Source organism: Acomys minous (genome assembly GCF_964271855.1).
Source record: "Acomys minous genome assembly, chromosome: 1".
Taxonomy (NCBI): Eukaryota; Metazoa; Chordata; class Mammalia; order Rodentia; family Muridae; genus Acomys; species Acomys minous.
Genome location: NC_140483.1, coordinates 34,635,606 through 34,656,321, shown reverse-complemented (window position 1 = coordinate 34,656,321; position 20,716 = coordinate 34,635,606). Strand labels below are relative to the sequence as shown.

Sequence of the window (20,716 nt, the reverse complement as noted above, 5' to 3'; positions counted from 1 at the left end):
TGTTTCTCTTTTCTCATTCATTTTTCCCACTAAAACGTTAGGTCTTTAAAGTGTGTTAAACCAAGTAAAATTTTACTTAGAGGTTCATATGACTGGAGCAGGTTGACAAGAAAAACAATCACAAAATAAATATTTTTTGTTTTGTTTTGTTTTGTTTTGTTTTTTAAAAAAGAACATTTCCATATACATTGTTTCTCTAACTGGACAAAACTGCTTTCTTGGACTGACGGTGCTGCGGAAAGAGGGCTCTGGATAAACTGTGAGGGTTTCTTGGAACAAGTCAAAACTCTGAAACTGGGGAGGCCAAGGAAGTGAAGGGGCTGGCAGGAGGAAGAAGTGAAGGAGAGAGCAAGGAGGCGGTGGCCTGCCCTTCGTGCCGGTTCCTCTGCCTTGGTACTGTATACACTTTCTAAGGAAGTGATACCCAAAGCAGTGGGCCCAAGGCCTCCAGGGTACAGGGAGGCAGTATACAAAAAGTAAGAACCGATGCAGGGGGTCACAGAACAACAACATTTTAAGAAACCTGGTTAAAAAGAATACAAAAGTGACTCCACAGAGGGGGCTTGGGTATCCCGCCCCTCCCACTTTTGTCCCCTCTTGCTATGCCGGATGACAGGAACCAATCACATTGAAGCATTTTCACTCCTCTCTTTCTGGATTTAGCCAGTTCTTTTCATCTCTTCCTTGGCTCTTCTTCAAATGCATTCATTTTAGAGAGCACCAACTGTACAGATCCGAGGCTGGTGAGCGGTGGCCTCCCTGTGAGAGTGTGTGTGTGTGTGTGTGTGTGTGTGTGTGTGTGTGTGTGGTGGGGGACTGTGTGCACGTGTGCATGTGTGCACGTGTGCAGGGGCTGTTTTATTGTCTTTCGCCTGCTTCAGTCCAAGCCTTGAGCTCCCATCTCCCAGGTGCTGAAAAGTCTCGCAGAAGCACCCTGTTGGCACTGAGGTGAGGGCTCCGGTTATCTTTGCACCCTGAACGTGTGGATCAACTCTCTGAACAGCCCTGGGGGAGCCCCCCCCATTAGCTACAGAGTTTGCCTGTCTCGTACTCCACAGGATTTGGCAGCTTGGAATTGAAAGCCCTCAGGGAGGACTGTATCCTGCCTACCTCATTGTTGGCCAGCTTGAGCCTATGTCGGAGCAAGCACGAGAAAAGGTCAAGCCGGACTTTGCCGGGTGGAGAGAGTTGGTTCACCCGGTCTCTGAGCTCAATGAGTTGTAAGAGTGCGGAGTCCTGGGAACCTTGAGTATATGGGTAGTCCAACTGAAGAATTAAGTCTCGGATAGCATCCGGGTCAAAGGGCAGGCTGTAGCCAAAGACCTGCAAGGTGTTTATTTTCATGTAGCCCAAGTTCTTGGAGGGATCAGTCATCTCCAGGGGCTCGTAGTAGATTGTCTCATTGGAGCTGTCATCCAGGGACTTGATTCGGCTCCGTAGGTAAACATGGACTGTCTCAAAAAAAGTCTTCCACCTGTTCCCCAAGGTGATAGTCCAGTTTTGGCACTGAGCAGCAGCATCCACGTTAGTCCTTTCCCAGTCTGGAAAGTTGCCCTCATTGACAGGCATGAACCAGCTCTCGGAGTGGCTGCCCCCAAAGGGGTTGACATAGATGGCCATGACAGGCTCCAGGGTGCTGTTCTTAGTGAGGCAGATCTGCAAGGATAAGGCTAACATCACATGCACCAGCCCGGGCTTGTACTTGTTGCTCTTCAGGGTGAGCAGCATCCGCTTCCTCCAGGAAGGGTCGAACCAGCTGCCCAGACGCATGTCGTTGCTGATAAAGATGGAGTGTACCTCGATGCGGCTGTCTCGCTTCTGCAGCAGGTACTTCAGCTCTAAGTCCTGCAGGTCTGTCTCCAGACCCAGAAAGTTCTCCAAGGACTCAGCTACCTCTGGCCGGCACAGTCCCTGAGCTAGCACATAGCCAGGGTTACAACTGCCACAGCGGGTGCTGTTGTCTGTAGCACAGTGGGCACATGCGGGCCCTTCACCCAAGGCACATGGGATGGGGCCCTGGCAGGAAGATTGGTCATAGGGGCAGGTGCAGCTGTGGCTCTGTTCCAGGAAGGTCCCAGGTAAGGTACTTTCTCCACAGTAGAGAAGGGACTGGATTCGGTTCCACCAGAAAGACAAGGATCTTGAAGAGATAAAATAAAGACACGAGAGTCAAAGGAAGATGCACACCACTGTCCTTCCTAAGCGTGTCAAGGGAACTGAGTTAATGGTGGGGGCTGGGGGAGGAGACAAGGAAAAAAAATCAAAGCCACAAGTTCACTGAGTGATGGAAACCCTGTTGTTCTCCTTTGAACCGACTGAGTTAAGCCTGAAACTGCATGTTCTATCTTTCTTACAATAGTTTAGTCTTACAATTGAGCTTGGTTGGTTAGGGGTTAAGATGTTTTTAGATCAAGGTAGATGTTTTAAGTTAATAGAGATGTGGTATGATAGATATTGGTTTTCATTCAGAAATTTAGGCCCAACAAGATAGGAAAAAGGTGCTTTCTTCAAGTTTGACAAATACAAATAGCCAAATAACTATGAATGTAACATTTATTTAACTCCTGATTAACTCATGGTTCTTCCTGCTGCATGTAGTTTATTTTATTCATGAGTAATAATATAAATGTATATGTTAAAATTAATTTTTAAAATGACATGAGGGAGAAAAAAAAGTCTTGGAATTTTCTAGGGGTTACTCAAACTTTGGATTTCAATTCTTAGCTACCGCCTCAAATAGACTGTTTTCTGTGTCTCTTTCAAAGGCCAACTCCCGTCACTGTCTCATCGCTATATTCCTGTTTAATCTGGGACAACTATGTGTATGTAAAATTGCTGTTGGTTTATTGAGCACTTCTTTATAGCTGGCTTCTGTGGAAGAGGAGTGAGAACGGGCACTCTGTGCTGTGACTAACACTTTCTTAGAGAGTAAATGTGTTTCTTGCGCATAACGGGCATTTAGTCATTAATTGCTGAAAAAATTAATCATCTTAACAACCTCAGCTGGCCTGTCTTATCCACTCCTACCTCCTGCCTTCCCCATGGCTCAGACTGACATGGCTGGGCTGCTGTGAGAGCGGCTGCCCTGCCTGGTACACCTTCTCACCAGCATATGACGAGCATTCCTATCTTCTCTTCCACCAGCTGTCCGAGCGACTCCCCTCTCTTAAGAGTTTTTTTTTTTCTCTCCAGCCTGTGCCTCTTGGGAAATATCCTATTTATATTTCTGTTTCCTTTTAAAATTTACGTCCTTTTGATTTGTGTCTGCCCCCACCCCCATTAATTTTAGCGGCTGATACAGACAAGATTTTTAATTTTTGTGTCTTTACGTGTTTGCTAAATCCTTCCTTGTCAATGGTGTCCCCTATAGCTAAATAGCAGGGCATGGAACCTAGGTGTGATACATTTGTAATGAATGTGTGTCTGAGCAAATGAATGAAAAGTGGATCCTATCATACCACATTCGCAGCCTATTGGGAGAGTTTGGTCGCAGCTTTCTTTTTTTCCTATGATTCAGGCGAGTGATGAGAGTCACTTCTTTGAAACGATCTACTGTGTTTATTCCTCATCATTTGCAATTGATATACGAGCTTGAACTCAACCCTTTTCCTCACTAGAAGACTTACAAAATTGGAAAGGAGTAAGTGAGAATCAGTGTGTTGTTAGAACAGTATTTGGATCTACTGTATTATACACAAGGAACACAAGGCTCTCTTCGTTACACACACCCAGTGACTGAGAGTGACAAGTGGGGAGGCCTAGAATGACTGAATTTGCCCCCACTGTCTGCTCTCCCATGTTGACCACAGCTTCCTTCTTGGCCTCAGCAGCCCATGGCCAGGAGGTACCGGGCTCAGGCTCTGGAGCCCAGGTGCTCACCTCTCCTTGGGCAGGCGGAAGCGAGGTTGCCGATGGCAGCGCTTGCAGAGGTTGAAGAGGCGCCGGACAATCCTGTGCATCTTCTTCAAGAGGACTTTCAAGCTGCCTCCTAGCTGCTGGTAGCGGTGCTGGAGGTTAGTGTCCATGGTCCAGTACTGGGAGACGGCTGTGGAGTTCAGGAATCGGTCACTGGGCAGCCTTTTCAGCAGGGCCTGGAATTCTTCTGTGGGCAAAAGCACAGGATCTGAGCACAGCAAAGCTATGCAGATAAGAGTCCTAGGAACACAGATTGCTTGGTCCTCCGTTCCAGGGGCCCTCAGAGTCACTGCATAAGAAAGAGTGTTCACACATCCACTGTTCTAGAGTTCAAAATTACATATGGCTTTATTGAAAATCAGTTAGAGTGTCATGAATTATAGCTCCAGAATTATTTTTTTTAAGTTTTATTTCATGTGTCTGTGCTACATGTGTGCAGGCGCCCACAGAAACCAAAAGAATATAATTAGAGGTTGTTGTAAACAATCAAGCATGCTTGCAAGGAAGCAAACTCGGGTCACCTGGAGGAGCAAGTCATGCTCTTAACTAACTACCCAGCCAGCTCTCCAGCCCTGGCTTCAGAAGATTTTTGTTGTTGTTGTTGTTATTCCAATAAGTCTTTGACTTTCAAAACAGGTCTCTGCCACGCCTCAAATGGCTAGAAGTCCGGCTTTTACTAATAGCCTTGGGATCTGTCCTTTTTTTCCTTCTACTTCTCCACATAGCACCCGTGGAATGACCTTTTTTCCTCACATTATATATCCTGATTGCAGCCTCCCCACTCCTTCTAGTTTATCTCCTCTTCCCTCCTCTCCCCCATCCCTCCCCTCCCTTCCTCTCCCTCATCCCTCCCCTCCCTCCCCTCCTTTCCCCTCCCCTTCCCTCCCAGCCCACTCCCTTTCTGTCTGTCTTAGGCCAAGTCTCTGCAGCAACACCAGACCTCTCCAGTGAAAGAGGTAAACAAGCTCCATGACAGACAGATGTTGGCAAAGAGAAGGGACTGCAGGCAGCTCAGAAATCTCAGAGACATGTAAACGCCGAGCCTCTCCTCTCCTCTGCAGCTGGCTCTGATTCTTTAAGATAACTCTTGCCCTCTAAGGCTCATGGGCAATAGGCTTTCTTCCCTGTAGCTAATAGAGAAGCAACTTGATTTCTGCCTCCAAGCCCCAAGTCTGAGTTCATCTGAGTGCCCTGGGCATTGTACGCGTTCTGAATGTGTGCCTATGTATCTCTTCCTTGCCATGCCTTGGGACCTGCCTCCCCCTGACCAAGTGTCAGAGGTCTATGCTGGTCTCATGTATTCACCCATAGTAACTCAGTGTTGAAAGCCGATGTTGTGTTGTTGTATGTAAAACAAATCCCATCGCTTCTAGCCCAAAGCATGGACTAGCGACTGGAACTTGATTTTTTTTTTTTAATAACTACTTGCATCAACCTCTTACTATCACTTTCTTTTAAAGATGAGATTATTATAGAACTCAGGAACTGCATGGTTAAACCGACACGGGAATGTTGTTCTGTAATAGGACAAGAAGTAAAACTAACCCCTCAGACTCAAGGTCTTAAAGTGACCTTGATAATTAGTTACAACAGGAACAAACAACAGTTGGTTTCCACTGGGTACCAACCAGAACCATTCTCTCTCTCTCTCTCTCTCTCTCTCTCTCTCTATATATATATATATATATATATATATATATATATATATATATATATATATCACATATTCAGCAAATATTTATTATGTGCAAGCATTGTGCTGGACACCATGAAATCAGTAGCCAGAAGGACAAACAAAATCTATACTCTAAATGATATTTATCTTAGCTTATTGAGTCCTTAACACATACTTCTAAAGTTAGGCACTGTGATTCTTTTCATAAAGAAAAGCACACCACTTCAGACCCTTGGTGACCATATAATCTTTTTTTTTTTCCTTAGAAGTTCACAGAAATAGTAAGTTGGGATCCAAGTCAGATTCTTCATGCTCTGGCCCTGTACATCACAGTCTCAGCGGGGGTGGGGACTGGGGGAATCTGAGCTAGTTGGCCTGCTTACCTGACTCTTCAAATTGCCTGTTGTGAGTGGCCCAGGAGTCTTGGATCTGTAACAAGCTGTCTTCCATTGCTTGGATGTCAGCATCAGGACAGTTGCATTCTGGGAACGTGGGGCTGCACTTGCACCAGCAGTCGTTCCCCCTGCAGACAAGCTCCCCCTCAGAGCTGCATGTGATGTAGCTAAGTGCTGCAGCCACGAAGCGCTCGCGCAGGTGCTCAGGAAGCAGCACCTGCAAGCCTGGGAAAAAAAGGTGAATCAAGGAACCACTGAGCCGATCTGTGGGGACTCTGTTTCTCAGACCCAAGGCTATTGGAATCCAAACAGGGGTTTTGCTGACTAGGTCTGAGAATGGTCACCCCAGGGTCCAGTCCTGCTGAGCTGGTTGGAAGAGCCGGGCTCTCCTAGCCCCTATGACAGATGGGGGAGTATCTGAATATGCAGATGAGGAACATCAAAGCCCAAGGCTTAGCCAAACTCCTCACATCAGCCAAATTGAGAGCGTGCATATCATAAGAACTGGCTTACTGGCTACACATCAGCATTTCTAAGAGAGAAACAGGAAGGTGTTTCAGATAAAATAAGCTTAAAGCCCTCATGGGAGAAACCTGTGAGGTTTGATGAGCTTGCTCTGTCTTCACTAGGCATCCTGCTTGTAATTTCACTAAAGTTAGGAGTGGGCATGCTTGGTATTACTAAATGCTAACCTCTCTGGGCCTCCCATTCCAGCCTGCATCACCGGAAATGTTGTTCTGGTTGTGAGATACGGACAGGCACTACAGGTATACAGTGCCCAGCTACTAAGCCAAGTACTTCCTGTATGTAATTGGTAGTAGGGTCATCCCCATCCTAAAGGGTGGTGTTGCCGCTGCTCTATTTTGTTCTCCAAAAGAAGATGGCTCTGATCCCCCTGCCTCTGGCCTGCCAAGTGCTGGGATCGCCAGTGCATGCCACATGGAGGTTTTGTTTTGTTTTGTTTGTGTTGTTTTGTTTTGAGGAAGTAAAAATCAAAAGGCCACAGTGACCAACTCAAGTCACAACACTGGTGTCAGTCACTCACTGCCTTTGTATCATTGGGTGGCATTGCATACTTTGGAATTGTTGCCTACCTCAGTATGATTTAGCTCTTAAGAAGATATGGGAAAAAAAAAAAAAGAAGAAGATATGAATGTAGTCTGGTAACTTGTGCCTCAGGATTCACCAGACCATCAGGCCTGGATAGGTACAGATGACTTTCTCTTCAAACTGGCCTCTTCTGGTCTTGGAAACAATTCACTGAACTACCTTAAGCTTCAGTTTTCTCATTCATCTGAGAAAGCCATTAGGTTATAAGGTTGCCTTTAAGCCACAGGTAAAGTGGCTGTTGGAAGCTTACAAAGGATGAAGGAAGGGTCAGTGTGGCTTATGGATGGATGGAATGTGAGTGAGATCTTTAGGAGGCTCCTCCTGTAAGGATATTGGTAGATCTTGTGCCAGGGAAATAAGGGTACAAGGACCCCTAAATATGAGGAGCCCCTTTCCTCAAATGTAGGCTGACTCTTTATCCTTGACTTTGTCCTTGGCAGCGAATCAAAGAGCTCACAGTCTGTGTTTCAGCTTCAGCAGACCTCACACTATGACTTAAAGTTGTCAGCAGCCTTGGATGTTTTCTGTTCTCACTTGAGGTCCACCTCCTACTCTGAGCTACTATGAAATAAAAATTTCCCTTTCTTGACTCAGTGCCCACCGTGGCACTTGACAGTCCCCCTTCAAGACACACACACACACACACACACACACACACACACACACACACATACCCTATGCACATGCTTGCTTTCAACACTTATCCTTTCCAAGTAATCTCCTTCCATCCCTCTGTTGCCTCCCTCCTCCTCCAGAGCATTTCCCATTGCTATAAAGTAAGTGCCCTGAGCAACGTGTGCATGAGTGATGGGCTATAAAATTAAACAGCATAAACTATTCCAAATGAACCACCAGACATTTTGAACTTCACTCACTGCTAATTTCCAGACATGCACGCATCCAGCTTGTATAGAGGCACAGGAAAAGAGAGATGGGCTAGTTGTCTTGGGTATCCCTGAGTAGATATTTTTTATTGCTTTATTGTATGTTTGTTGATTCCTAAAGAAATGTTGGTCACATCTGGCTCAGACTGCTTGGAATTTGTAATCGTAGATCCTGGGTGAGGGCTATTGATTTTGTAATGCTAGGGTAGCGATCTCTTAAACAGAGGCCAATTCAGTTAGCTCTTATGAGAAATGAACTTTCCCCACTGAATCAGTTTGCATAGCTCTTCCCTTAAAACAGAGCTGGCATCTGGCTTCTCCACTTGTCTCCCATTTTGGGGCCTAGAATAGTGGCCTTTTCTTTTCCTTTCTCTGCTTTGTCCATTCTGTCCCCAGTCTAAATGTTCCTATTCATTCCTCTTGAATTCCATTCCTGGCTTTGAAGTTCACATGGAAGGCCACAGATAGAGAAATGGGATGCAAGAGTCACCCTCCTGTTGTAGTTACAGATCAGTAGTTACAAAACTTGTAAATCTCTTGTTTGAGGTAGTTAGTGAGCCGGCAAGCACTTTGCAAAGGCCACCTGTTCCTTAGTGTGACTTTGGTAACCATAGCAATCGCTGAACTAGTACCAGGTTTATATGGTTGTGTGTCTGACTCCTACAGGACATTGATACAGGTTTTGAGAAGGAACATAATGGAGGAATTTAGATATGAAGTGGGAGCGATGGTTCATGGGTGTGGGTCAAATCCTCAGAAGTTTCCCCCCAAAATGATGGAAAGTTGCTACATGGAGGGCCTAGGATTTACAATGATTCTTGGCTTAAGAAGGGCTTAACTGAGGCAGGTAAGCATAAATTTAACAACCCAGGACTCTACTTGTACGCACTTCTATTCTAAATACAGTTGCCAGCCTAGGGCTTTTACCTGCATGTGCTTTGCACACACACACACACACACACACACACACACACACACACACACACACACACACACACTCTACTCTAAACACCTAGCACCTATTAGCAACCTAGAACACCCACCTTCAAGAAGCTGCATGCATACCCAGCTCTCAACAATGGAGTACATTTTTCTTCCTCTTTACAACCACTGAAGTTGCATTCCTTTTTTAAAAATTAATTAATTAATTGACTTTACATCCTGGTCACAGCCCCATCCCTCCTCAACGCCCAGCCCTACCCTCCCTCCCTCTCCCGCATCCCCCTCCTCTGTTCCTCAGAAAAGGGGAACCCCACTTCCAATCCACCCCAGCTCATCAACTTGCATCAGGGCTGAGTTTCTTCTCTTCCCCTGTACCCAGGCAAGGCAGTTCCACCAGAGGGATGTGAGCAAAAAGCTGGTAAAGTCCATGTAGGAAAGACTCCCCTGTTCCCCTTCCTAGAGGACCCACATGAAGCCTGAGCTTCCATAGGCTGCATCTGTGTAGGCAGCCTAGGTCCAGTCCATGCCCAGTCCTTGATTGATGCTTTAATTTTAGCAAGCTCCTCTGGGGCCTGCTTAGTTGGCTCTGTTGGTCTTCTTTTAGAGCTCATGTCTCCTCCAGGTCCTTTTTACTTTCCCCCCACTTTTTCATAACACTCCCTAAACACTGCCCAATGTTTGGCTTTGAGTCTCAGCATCTGTTTTGCAGCCCTGCTGGGTGAAGCCCCTTAGAGGACAACACTTCTAGGCTTCTGTCTGCAAACATAGCAGAGTATCATTAACAGTGTCAGGGGTTTTGCTCTTTCCCATGGGGTGGGTCTTGCGTTGGGCTAGGCATTGTTTGGGCGTTCCCTCAATCTCTACTCTATCTTTTCTATCTTTATCCCTGCACATCTTATAGGCAGGGTGAGTTTTGGGTTGAAGTTTTTGTGGGTGAGTTGGTGTTCCCCTTTCTCCACTAGGAGGCTTGTCTAGCTAGAGGGTGTCTTCTTCAGTCTTCAGAGTTGCATTCTATTCAGTTGTACTCCACTTCTGTCCGGGTATGTAGCTGGGGGAACAATGTGGCCTAGACTGCTTTTGAGCACAGTGTCCCCAAGTCAACTTTCAGGGAGAATCCATTATTTATCACCCTATGCCTATGCGTAATTGGGTGTGGATTTGATTAAAATCACACACTTTATGGGAAGCAACATGCACAATAGAAAATAGGGTTATGGAGTTTAATCTGTGTGTCAGAATAGAGAACCATCCAAACTATGCTTGATAACCATCTCCTCCTTCTCTTGAGCACTATAAATGCAAGGACCATACAATAATCCGGACCCTTGAGTGTCTTTACTCATGTAGCCTGCTGCCAGTTCTGCCAGTGTATTTCCGATCTGTACTATTGATTTGCTTTGGATAAAGTTAGTTTGCAAATCCATAGGAGTGCTTATTTCAGTACTATAATAAGAGGCCAAGAGCCTAGACACACCCGTCCCCAGACCCTTACTCCTGAGAACAGACTCAAATGAGAAACCAAGATCTTTCCTTTCTCTTGAGGGGTCTGGGTTTTCCACCATGCCCGAGCAGTGTGAAATCACCCTGCAGCTGCTTACCTAGTAACTGTACTTTGTTCTCTGGACTCTGAACCAGCACAGAGCTGACCGAGTCCAGGTTGTCATAGTTGCTGCAGCCCAGTGGCCCGGTCCGGGTCTCTGTGACCTAGGGAAGAAGGGACAAGATATGGACTCAGAAAACAAGAAGAAGGTTTCTCTTTGCCCTTTCCTGCTAGCCGTCTACATGGAGACTCTGTGTCCCAACCCTGACCAAAGGAACTGCATGTGTCTACCCAAGGAATGTAAAGTGACCGTGTCACTTTGTTCTGCGTCGGTGCACATCTGTCTGGTGTGGTGGGTGGCATAGTCACAGGTGACCCAGAGCCTTTCAGAGGGAAGCAAATCCAAGGCAGAACCAGGACACTGGATATGAGTGAAACCTTCAAGCTGGCATCTGCCCTGGTCCTCATCTAGAGGGAGGCACAGGGCCACAGATGGACCCTGCTGGCCTATGAGTGAGCTGCTGCACGCATGTGATGTGCTGCTCACAGGCCTTTAGGGATCCTGAAGATGAAAAGCACTAGAGAAATTACGAGTTATTGAGTATTATTATTAGTATTAAACATTTAAGTCCCACCTCAGCACCGAGATGTCCTTAGAGGAAACCAGCCATGGGCTCACTGCATATTTTAATAAGTATATTAAATATACATAAACGCTTATAGCCACGTAATATTCCAAACACCGTATTTTAAAATATTATAAAGTTGGCCCATCAGTTTCCCCTGATGTTTAAAGTATAAGATGAAAAATGGGCAGCTTTAAATTCACTGAAATAATTATGTAATAAGAGTGATGGGGACCCGAGGCCCTTTCTTCTCAGGAGCTCCAAAGTCTTTGCCAACAATCAATCAACCAATCAAGGAGTATTTATTGAGCAGCTCCTGTTCAATTCCACACAATTCATCAAACATTCATAGAGTCCCTTTCTGGAGTTCTTCCGGGGTTCCACCTGCTACTGCTGACCTCCTCTTGTAGCCCCAGGCACCTGTGCTTTGTAGCAGCACGTGAGCTGCAGTTTTACATCCTTTCCTATGAGTATTTGATCCATCCAAGCCTGGCTCCCACACTCTAGTCTCCACAGAGGCAAACTCAGCTCATACTTATTTTGCTTGCTACGGTGTCAATAGCAGCCAGTGCATCTGGAATATCATAAGCAGGGAACCTGAGAATGAATGAGTAATGTATTCTCATCTTTCCAGGGAGATAGGCACAATGACATATAAGCTACATAATGAGTCATTCACGGAGGCAGGGAGATTACAGATGACTGATTGACACCCGAATCATGACCAAAGGATGTGTCACAAGCAGCACATCCCCAGGCAGAGGGAAAACAAATGGAGCAGAGGAAACAGCACTGAAGCCAGTCTTTCAAGATGAGTAAGAAGAAGTTGTGTGGTGTTGGAGCAGCCTTTAATCTCAGCATTGGGGAGGCAGAGGCAGGCAGATCTCTCAGTTCAAGGCCAGCCTGATCTATGGAGCTAGCTCCAGGACAATACGGGCTATAAAGAAAAGCCTTGTCTCAGAAAACAAAACAAATCAAAAAGGTAAGCTGGAAGCAGGCAGTTGAGGAGTTATGGGATGGCTCCCTAAGGAGCCCAAAACGCAGAGGACCTCACACAGGGAATCCTGTTTACCTAGGCTTAGAAAATGTGTGGAAAATAGAGTTGTCAAGTGGAGACAGGATGATACCACAAACCCTGGGCAAGGAGACAGGGCTGATCCCTGGGGCTCACATCAGCCCCTCCAGCTTTGCATCCTAGAGAAACACCACAGGCACTCAGAGCCAAATCTCAAGCCACCCATTCTCCCAAAGGGAAAGCACAGTTAAGAGAACTGAGTGGCTGGCCTGGCGGTATTTGAAAGGAAGAATATTCTTCAGGATTGATTGATGATTGATTGACTGACTGGTTGATCTTGAGATAGGGTCTTACTGCCTAGCCTGTGCTCATAGCAATCCTGTTGCCTGAGCCTCCTAAGAGCAAGGATTGCAGGCCTGAGCCACAGATAGATAGATAGATAGATAGATAGATAGATAGATAGATACATACATACATACATACATACATACATACATACACACACACATACATACATGGATGGATAGATAGCTACGTTAACATTGGAGTGTTCAGGCTCTAGATCTGTGTCATTTCAATTCCTAAGAAAACAAGGCAAAGGGTTGCAGGAAGTAAAGTGAACTTAAGCCATCTTAAATGTCATCACTTTCTAAACAATATTCTAAATGGACCAGTCCACCTCATATGCTGTATTCTGCCCTCCTCAGAAGGCTAACCTTGGACAAACCAAACTGTAATGGCTGGAAGTTAGTAGTCTGAAAAGTTTCACTCAGTATCTGTGGCTCCTCCCAGCACCTCTCACCCCACCCCCTACCCTAAACTGGGTGGAGTATATGTGTCCCTTTCCCCAAGCTTCTCTTCCTTATATAATTCAGCCATTGTAGCTGCTAGCCCTCTTGGTCTATGTGTCCTTCTCTTGGCCTCTCATTCTCCTGGACTATTTGTGGCTTCTTGGTCCTGCTCCTCCCCGCCCCCACCCTGATCTCTTTTCTCTCTTTCCCTTACTTTCCCATTTCCATCGCTTGGTTCAGTCTGGACTCTCTCAGATGCCTCTGGCTGTTTTGTCCTTCATATCTACATTAAAATTTCTTCTCAAACATACCTAGGGGCTGTCATATCCTCATTCTTTCATTCAATATCTTTCTATCAGAGATTAAGAAAACAAGCCCTAGATAAGTTAAACAATCAACTCAGATTCATATATGTTGTATCCTATGGGGCTAGGATTAATTCAATATATTCTTGCATTGCCTTATTCATTTAGTAGCAACTCATAGATGAATCTGACAGTTCATGCCTGTATGGTATCTGCAGACTGATGGGAATATGTTTCTAGAATCCCAGTGTTCTGGTAGATCTCCTTGAACTGCCCTCTCTTTCAATGTGGACTCTATGTACTGAATACTTTGTAATGAGTGGCTGGCTAGTGACCAGACTAGACTAGGAAGACACAGCCAGACTTACTTCAAGGCCCAGTCTCCCCTTTCTGTAAAACTCCCCATAAGAAGAGCTATGGCCAACAACTAGCACAATTTAGAAAAGTCTGTGTGAATGGGGTAGGCTGAATGGCAGGGGGTAAGGTGGCATGCTATAGTATTGAGAAACTAGCTTGCTCCTACCTCCAGGTATGCTGGCCAGAAAAATATCACTAAGTTTTATTCTACCCACTCCTGAGTTGGCGACTCACCAACTAGCTTCAGGAAGGGAGGGAGATGACAAGTTTAATGCATGGAAGGGCAGGTCAGAGGAGAGACACAAGGGAAGCTCCCCTGTTCTTTCTCCTACTCTCAAGCCTTTTACCACGCAGCACTCACCCATCTATTCCTGCCCACCATTTTCAGCATACTGAGGCTGGTTGTGGCCTCGTGATTACTATTATTATTTTCTCTGCTGGTGCAAATGTCAGTTCCGCAGGAAGGCTATCAGTCAGGTAGGTCAGTGAGAAGAGGAGGGGCTTCCCTTTGCCAATTGTGATGCAAGGGTGAGAGTGAAGAGGAAATACCCTGGCATCACACCCATGTCCCAGCAGAAGGGAGGGTGGCAAGTCAGGTCTTCATGAGGAAGGCTTGCTCAGACTTCGCTAGATCCCAAAGTCAGAGTTCCTTTTACATCTATTCTGTTATGAGACCATCTACCTCTACTCCCTAGAAGAGGTAGGAAGAAGAAAGGGGCCAGGAAAGGGTCTCATGTAGACATTGCCTGGCACTGACTTGGATAAACAGTACAGGCTGAGAGAGCCCTGATCCCAACCCATGTGATGAAAGCGCCTGTATCAGAAGGGCAAGTCTAGAGAATCCGGTAGCTTTTTTGAAAAGGGGCAGGTGGCTCTGTGAGATTATTAAGAGGGCCCATAGAAGTAACAGAAAGTGCAGTTCACTCAGGCACACACATTTCAAAAAGTGCTTCGGATAAGCTTTCAGAAGGGGAAAATAATTGTGTGCTAATTGGTCTGTTGACAGAGTCTACCCTGCCTTCAGACAGCCCTGATGCTTCTCAGGTTCATTAGCATATCTGGTTTTCCATAATGCCAGACTGCGCAAAGCATCACTCCAGTGAGCCTAGGCTCCTCCCCCATCTCTTACTTCCAGACTGTACAGCCCTACCTGGGGGACACCTGCAATGCTAACAGCAGAGGAAAATGGACTTCTAATGGTGAGAGATAGGGCTGAGCACAAAGAGCTCAGAGATGGTGTGTGCGCGCTTAAGAGGGCTTCAAAGTGAATCACAGGCTGTTGTACGTTTTCCAAGCGTGTGTGTGTGTGTGTGTGTGTGTGTGTGTGTGTGTGTGTGTATGTGTGTGTGTGTTTATGTATGCGTGCACATGTGCGTGAGTGCAAAGTATAATATATATGTACACACAAACGTGCATGTATGTATATCGATCTGTAATTTCCTAGATGAGATCAGCACCACAAAGAGAAGAAAGGGCCTTTTTCCTAGTTATAATTCACCTTTTTGGTGGAAGGATATGGAAGGATGGAAGGATTTGGTGGGGAGGGACTGAAAAGCCCATGAGCAGACTGAATAGAGCCAGTCAAAAGCCAACTCAACCCCAGGCAAAGGGAGAGTTTTTTATTAGCCCCATCATATGTATGTATGTATACATCTATGTGTGTGTGTGTGTGCATAGACATGTGTGTATGTATGTATGTATATGTACATCATATGTATATATACATGTGTATACATTATATATGTGTATGTGTATATAGACATATATATGTCTGTATACATCATAAGTACACAAGAAACTCTCCATTTGCCTAGGGTCGAGCTGACTTCTGACTGGCTCTATTCAATCTGCTCCTGGGCTTTTCAGTTCCTCCCCACCAAGTCCTTCCATCCTTCCATATCCTTCTAGCAAAAAGGTGAATTATAACTAGAAAGAGGCTCTTTCTGTTCTTCGTGGTGCTGATCCAATGTAGGAAATTATAGATCAATATACATGTGTGTGTATATATTATATGTATATACATTATTCTTTGCATACACATGTGTACTTTGCATAGTTTTCCTTTAGATTGTATCATCTGGTGTCACCCAGCACTACAGAGTTGGACAGGGATGACAATGGTCATCTTTACCACCATGTAGAATATGAATGCAGTAACTAATTGATAGAGATGCCAGCCTTAGTACCAAGAAGGGTTCCAGAGGCTTCCTGAGTGCATTTGCCCTTTGAGTGTCACCAAAAGTGATCTGTACAAGCCAGGGGGAAGAGTGGCTGTGATTAGGGTACATGAGTTGAAGTATTTCAATGTTTTAAAAACAGGGGTGGCCATATTAGCTGAAAGTCTTGTGTAAGGTGAGTTAAGTGGTTAACTAGAAAGAGGTCCTTTCTGTTCTTCCTGGTGCTGATCCCATGTAGGAAATTACAGATCAATATACATGTGTGTATATATATTATACTTTGCACACACACACATAATTTGCATAGTTTTCCTTTGGATTATGAAAAAGCCAAATGGAGTTCAATGACTCCTCAAGATCATAGAAATAGTAAGTGCAGGGCCTGAAAGCCAAGTATTCTCACTCCACTTGGTTTGTTTCCTTCTAAACCATGTAGCCTGATTTTTTTCCTTTGTTTCTTTTTTTCTTTTCTTTTCTTTCTTTTTTTTTCTTTTTCTCTCTCTCTCTCTCTTTTTTTTTTTTTTTTTTTTTTTTTGGTTTATGAGATAAGGTTTCTCTGTGTAGCCTTGGCTGTCCTGGACTCACTTTGTAGACCAGGCTGTCCTCGAACTCACAACAATCCACCAGCCTCTGCCTCCTGAGTGCTGGAAATAAAGGCTTGCGCCACCATGCCCGACTTGTAGTAGCCTGATTTTTACCTCTCAAGGATTTTATTGAACATCAAGACATGCCAGATGCTGTACAGGGACTTGGAACTATGTGCATGCAGTAGAGGACCTACTTTAAGGCCTGCTGTTACAGTGGATGTGGGGAGGAGGGAAACAGGCAATCAATCAAACAAACAGAGTGGAATGTGGCAAATCCTAACTCGAAAGTGTGCGCTCATCACACAAGCCTTACAACACCTAGTAATGGTTACTGGTTCCAAGAAAAGCAAACCAGAGGGGGCAGAGCACCTGTTTCTCTACGTGAATACAAAGACGTTACTAAGAAACAGTGAATTTGCAGGTTGCTTTTGGTAAGATGGCCATTAAAGTAGCGACATGCTGCTTGTAGGAACAGCACAGGCAGATGGGCTAGAGGACTTGCTTGACCTTTATGGAGGCAGAGGAGTAAGTAGAACCCTCCCAAGTAGAACCTGATTCATCACCACCCAGGGATAGAGTAATGAAAGAGGTGGAGCACAGCAAGACTACTGCTAATGCATGCTTAGTAGAAGGCAGCACATGGTAAGTGGTACTGCACAGAGGACTGTTAGCTACAAGGATGTGCCGCAGAGTGCGTCCTGGCTCTTGGACCATCATCCTATTTGGGTCTATAAGTACTAATCACTCAGAGAGAAGAGGTGAAATCTGCTGACAGCAGTACTGTGGATCAAACCCAGCAGGTGAGCAGACCAGTGAGATGGGCTACCAATACAACCGTTTCATCTTCAGTCGAGCACAATGTCCTTGAAATCTGTCTATTTCACGAAGGACTGGGAAGGGTGGTGATTGGGAAAACTATGAAATCATCTCTTTTTATGCATGGTTTTCTGAGTCGTATCCTATGGGGAGAACCCATTGTACTCCCAAAGAAAGCCTCAGGTCAGTCAGTGCAGTAGGGACTGGATAGTCATTTCACATTCAATGTGACCTTGGAAGAGTTCCATTTCAATGTGTCCTTGGAAGAGTTCCATAAAAGGGCTACTTGGGATAGTGGTCCCTCCTTTGAGGAGACAGGCAGTGGCTGCAGCTCTGGAGCCATCCACAGGCATTATAAGGGAGATGACATTGAATACTTACCTTCCACCATAGACTTAAAGGATGTGTCTAGGAGCCCATTGTAGAGGCTCTGCAAACCCTGATGGGTATATGAGCTGAAAGTCAACTTTAAATCAGTTATTTTTCACTGAAGAGAATTGAGAATTATATGGAGAAAAAAAAACGTAAAAGGATCTGATGGTTGATAATTACAAATTCAGCTAATGTATCGTAAGAATTAAAGCTATTCTTTTAGACACCAGGAACTCTTATTTAACCATGAATGAGGGTGTGGTCCCTGCACTGATGGCAGATGAAACAGAAAGATAACCTTAGGTCAGGGTCAGGGTCAGCTCTGCAGCAATGGGAAGCTAGTTGTAAGACAAAGCCATGGGGTTCAGGAAAGTCTGATAAACAGAGAAGATGTCTCTCAAACAACAGATGCTGGAGAATAAATCAGATGAGAATTTTTTTCTTTAAAGTACAAACATGTATCCAAAGAAGACTCCAAAGGAATATTCTGAGAGTGTGACCAACCTTTCCCAAGCCACAGATGTTTGGAATAGATTTAGTATCTCACCTTACAGAACTCTTAACAAATTCTCTGTATACTCCTATTGCCTTGGATAGATTGCTGTTTCTTTGAACTAAATGTATATATAGGTATTTGTGAGCATGTTAATCAGATTTATCTGACGTGCAAAATGGTAGGTCCACAGACTGACAGACTTCCATCATTTGACAATGGATTGTTTACTCACTACCCACAGCATGACAGCTCTGTACCCTTCTAGGGAATGAAAGGTGAATGAAATTTAGTGTCTCCTACAAGGATCTCTTAGCGAGCAACCACAGTTCAAATGACAAGCTCATTCAGATGTGCTCAGCACATTGAGAAGGCATATTTAGCTATGTCAGGAGTCAAGAAATTTTCACAAGAGTCACTTTCTTGAACTGAGTGAAGAAGGCATGGAAGAGCCACTTGGGTCAACAGCTAGCCATTGGGAATACAATGGAAGTGAGATATGAGAGTATAGCATTTTAATAGTGTCTATTTGGGTATGCCCGGGTTATGGGATGGGAGTGGAGGGTAAAAAGTGGGTGGGCAGAAAGAGGATGGTTTAGTGATGAAATGAGGAAGGCAGCAGGGGCAGATTGTCAGTGATTTTGTTTTGCTAAGAACAATCACCCTTTTCAAGCTCCAATTGTGTTATGCTCTGGGCAATCTGTATATTTTCTTATTAAATATCACAGAGTTTCTTCAGTTTGAAACTCTTCTAATTGTTGAATAATTTGAGAGAGAAAAATGAAGTCCAAAGAAGTTTGTTAACTTGTTCAAAGCCCAACCCCTATCTCTCTTGCAGTAGTGGGACTCAAACTTGGCGCAGAGGCTGCTTTCTTTCTGTTGAGTCACACTGCACCCTGCTCAGGCATACAGGTTTGCTCTACGTCTAGTGCTATGGAATCAGGGAATACCAGCGTGTAATGCTCACACTCGTAGTAACAATGTAGAGTGAGTCAAGGAGAAGAGCTGAGAGAGGAGCATAGGAAAGCAACATGAAAGGGAATTGGGTACGAATTGAGGAGGACAAGGAGGCTGGAGAGCCAAAATGGGTATGGAGAGAAATCCGGGGTAGGGAGTAATGGTAGTGATGGATAATGAAGCTGCGTTAGGATGTGAGAGGAATGGGCCACTGCCAGCCAATGAGATCTCTGAATTGCTGGTAGCATTTCTGCCGTTCTTTTCCTGGTAAGAATTTTGTGCTTCTTCTCCAACTGTGACATGGCTCATATGAGACGAAAAGACAAGAGGAGATTCTACAAAGCCCTCACACCTTGGTAAAACTCTCTCCAGGCCACTTAGAGCCCCTTTTCATCATTTTGAGTTGCATTCGATCCCAGCTTCATAAACTAACCTTTTCATTCTGTTAATGGAAACCCATCCTCCTCTCCCAGGAGCGACCTGCGGACATTGTAACCCTGTAATCTGCTACCTTCTCTTCTGTTAATTTCCACCATGCTCCCTGCACGGCATGGCTGGTCCTCAGCAACGTCTCTAGAACCACAGGCTCTTCTCAAGTCCACTTCACCTGTTTTGATCTGACTACAGCCTCGCTTCCCTAGGGATTTAGTTTCCCCTGCAGCCTTCTCTAGTGGTGGCTGTTATCTTTCCCACATCTCATACTTCTGAGCATAGAAATGAGGCAGGTCCCCCATTGCAGTTTGCTAACCATCTCTGGCTCCTGGAAGCCAGAACCATCCTGCAGTGTACCCCACTATCACCATTGATATTTATTGTCTTGTTTCACTTCTTGACTCACTGAGGGTTTGCTGTACTGGAGGTCTACTGTTACCACCATCAGCCTGCATTTCCTCTAGAACTGCAATAAAAAACACCACATCATATTTCCTTGAGTCTTTTTGCACTTCAGTTTTCTACCTGAGGGTCATAGGACAACCCCTTCAACATGGTTGCATATCAGATAGCCTACATAACAGATATTTCCATTATGACTTATAACTGTAGCACATGTTCAATTATGACATAGCAATGAAAATAATTTTGTGGTTTGGGGTCGCTGCAACATGCAGGAACTATATGAAAGGGTTGCAGCATTAGGCTTAGACTTTCAACCTCTGCACTTGACCTATCATCTTTAAATTCTTTCTCTCGGTGATTGACTTAGATTCCTGAATCTACAGTGCATTCCTTGGTATATAATTTTAACACCTTTGCTTTTTCCTTCACCTTGCCCATACCTGCACCTTGGCTAAATCCACCTTTCCATCTAGGGCATGCCTGCTGGCATTTGGAACAATGACTAGAACTGATAAGAGTCACCCGACTGAAGTGGCTCATCTCATGCTGCATTTATGGCCATGAGTATCCTGTGGGTGCCTAGAGCTGCCCCCAAATCCACTATGTGTGTCTACTCAATGGACTCTCCTCCCTCCTGCCTCCGAGGTGGCCACTTCACACATTTTTTCCCACAACAGTTTCTTCTTCCTTTTAGCCAAGGCCATTGTTTTCTGTTTAGCTGAGGGTAGACAGCCAGAGAAGAAAAGAAGCACATCTTCCTACCACCACATCCTACTGTCCTTCAACAGGTGTCCTCACACACTCTACACTGCCCCGACACAAAGAATGGAGTGCGTCTCCATAAGGCCCGTCTCTTCATTCCCACTTGAAATGTGAACACTTTCATTCAAGGCCCATGCCCTTGAGACTATCTCCCTTCCTC

At 45.0% G+C, this 20,716-nt stretch overlaps 1 protein-coding gene across 3 annotated transcripts in view; it reads right to left on the bottom strand.

Moving 5' to 3' along the window:
* Nucleotides 1–496: 496 nt before the first annotated feature.
* BRINP2 (BMP/retinoic acid inducible neural specific 2) overlaps nt 497–20,716 on the bottom strand; it is a 103,483-nt gene continuing 83,263 nt past the window's right edge. For all 3 annotated transcript variants that reach the window (XM_084767397.1, XM_084767398.1, XM_084767399.1), the window contains 4 exons: nt 10,520–10,625; nt 5,974–6,210; nt 3,880–4,102; nt 497–2,140 (listed from right to left, as the gene is read on the bottom strand). In XM_084767397.1, the coding sequence (XP_084623523.1) occupies nt 1,024–2,140; nt 3,880–4,102; nt 5,974–6,210; nt 10,520–10,625 (1,683 nt within the window). In that variant the 3' untranslated portion in view covers nt 497–1,023. The remainder of the gene's footprint in view (nt 2,141–3,879; nt 4,103–5,973; nt 6,211–10,519; nt 10,626–20,716) is intronic.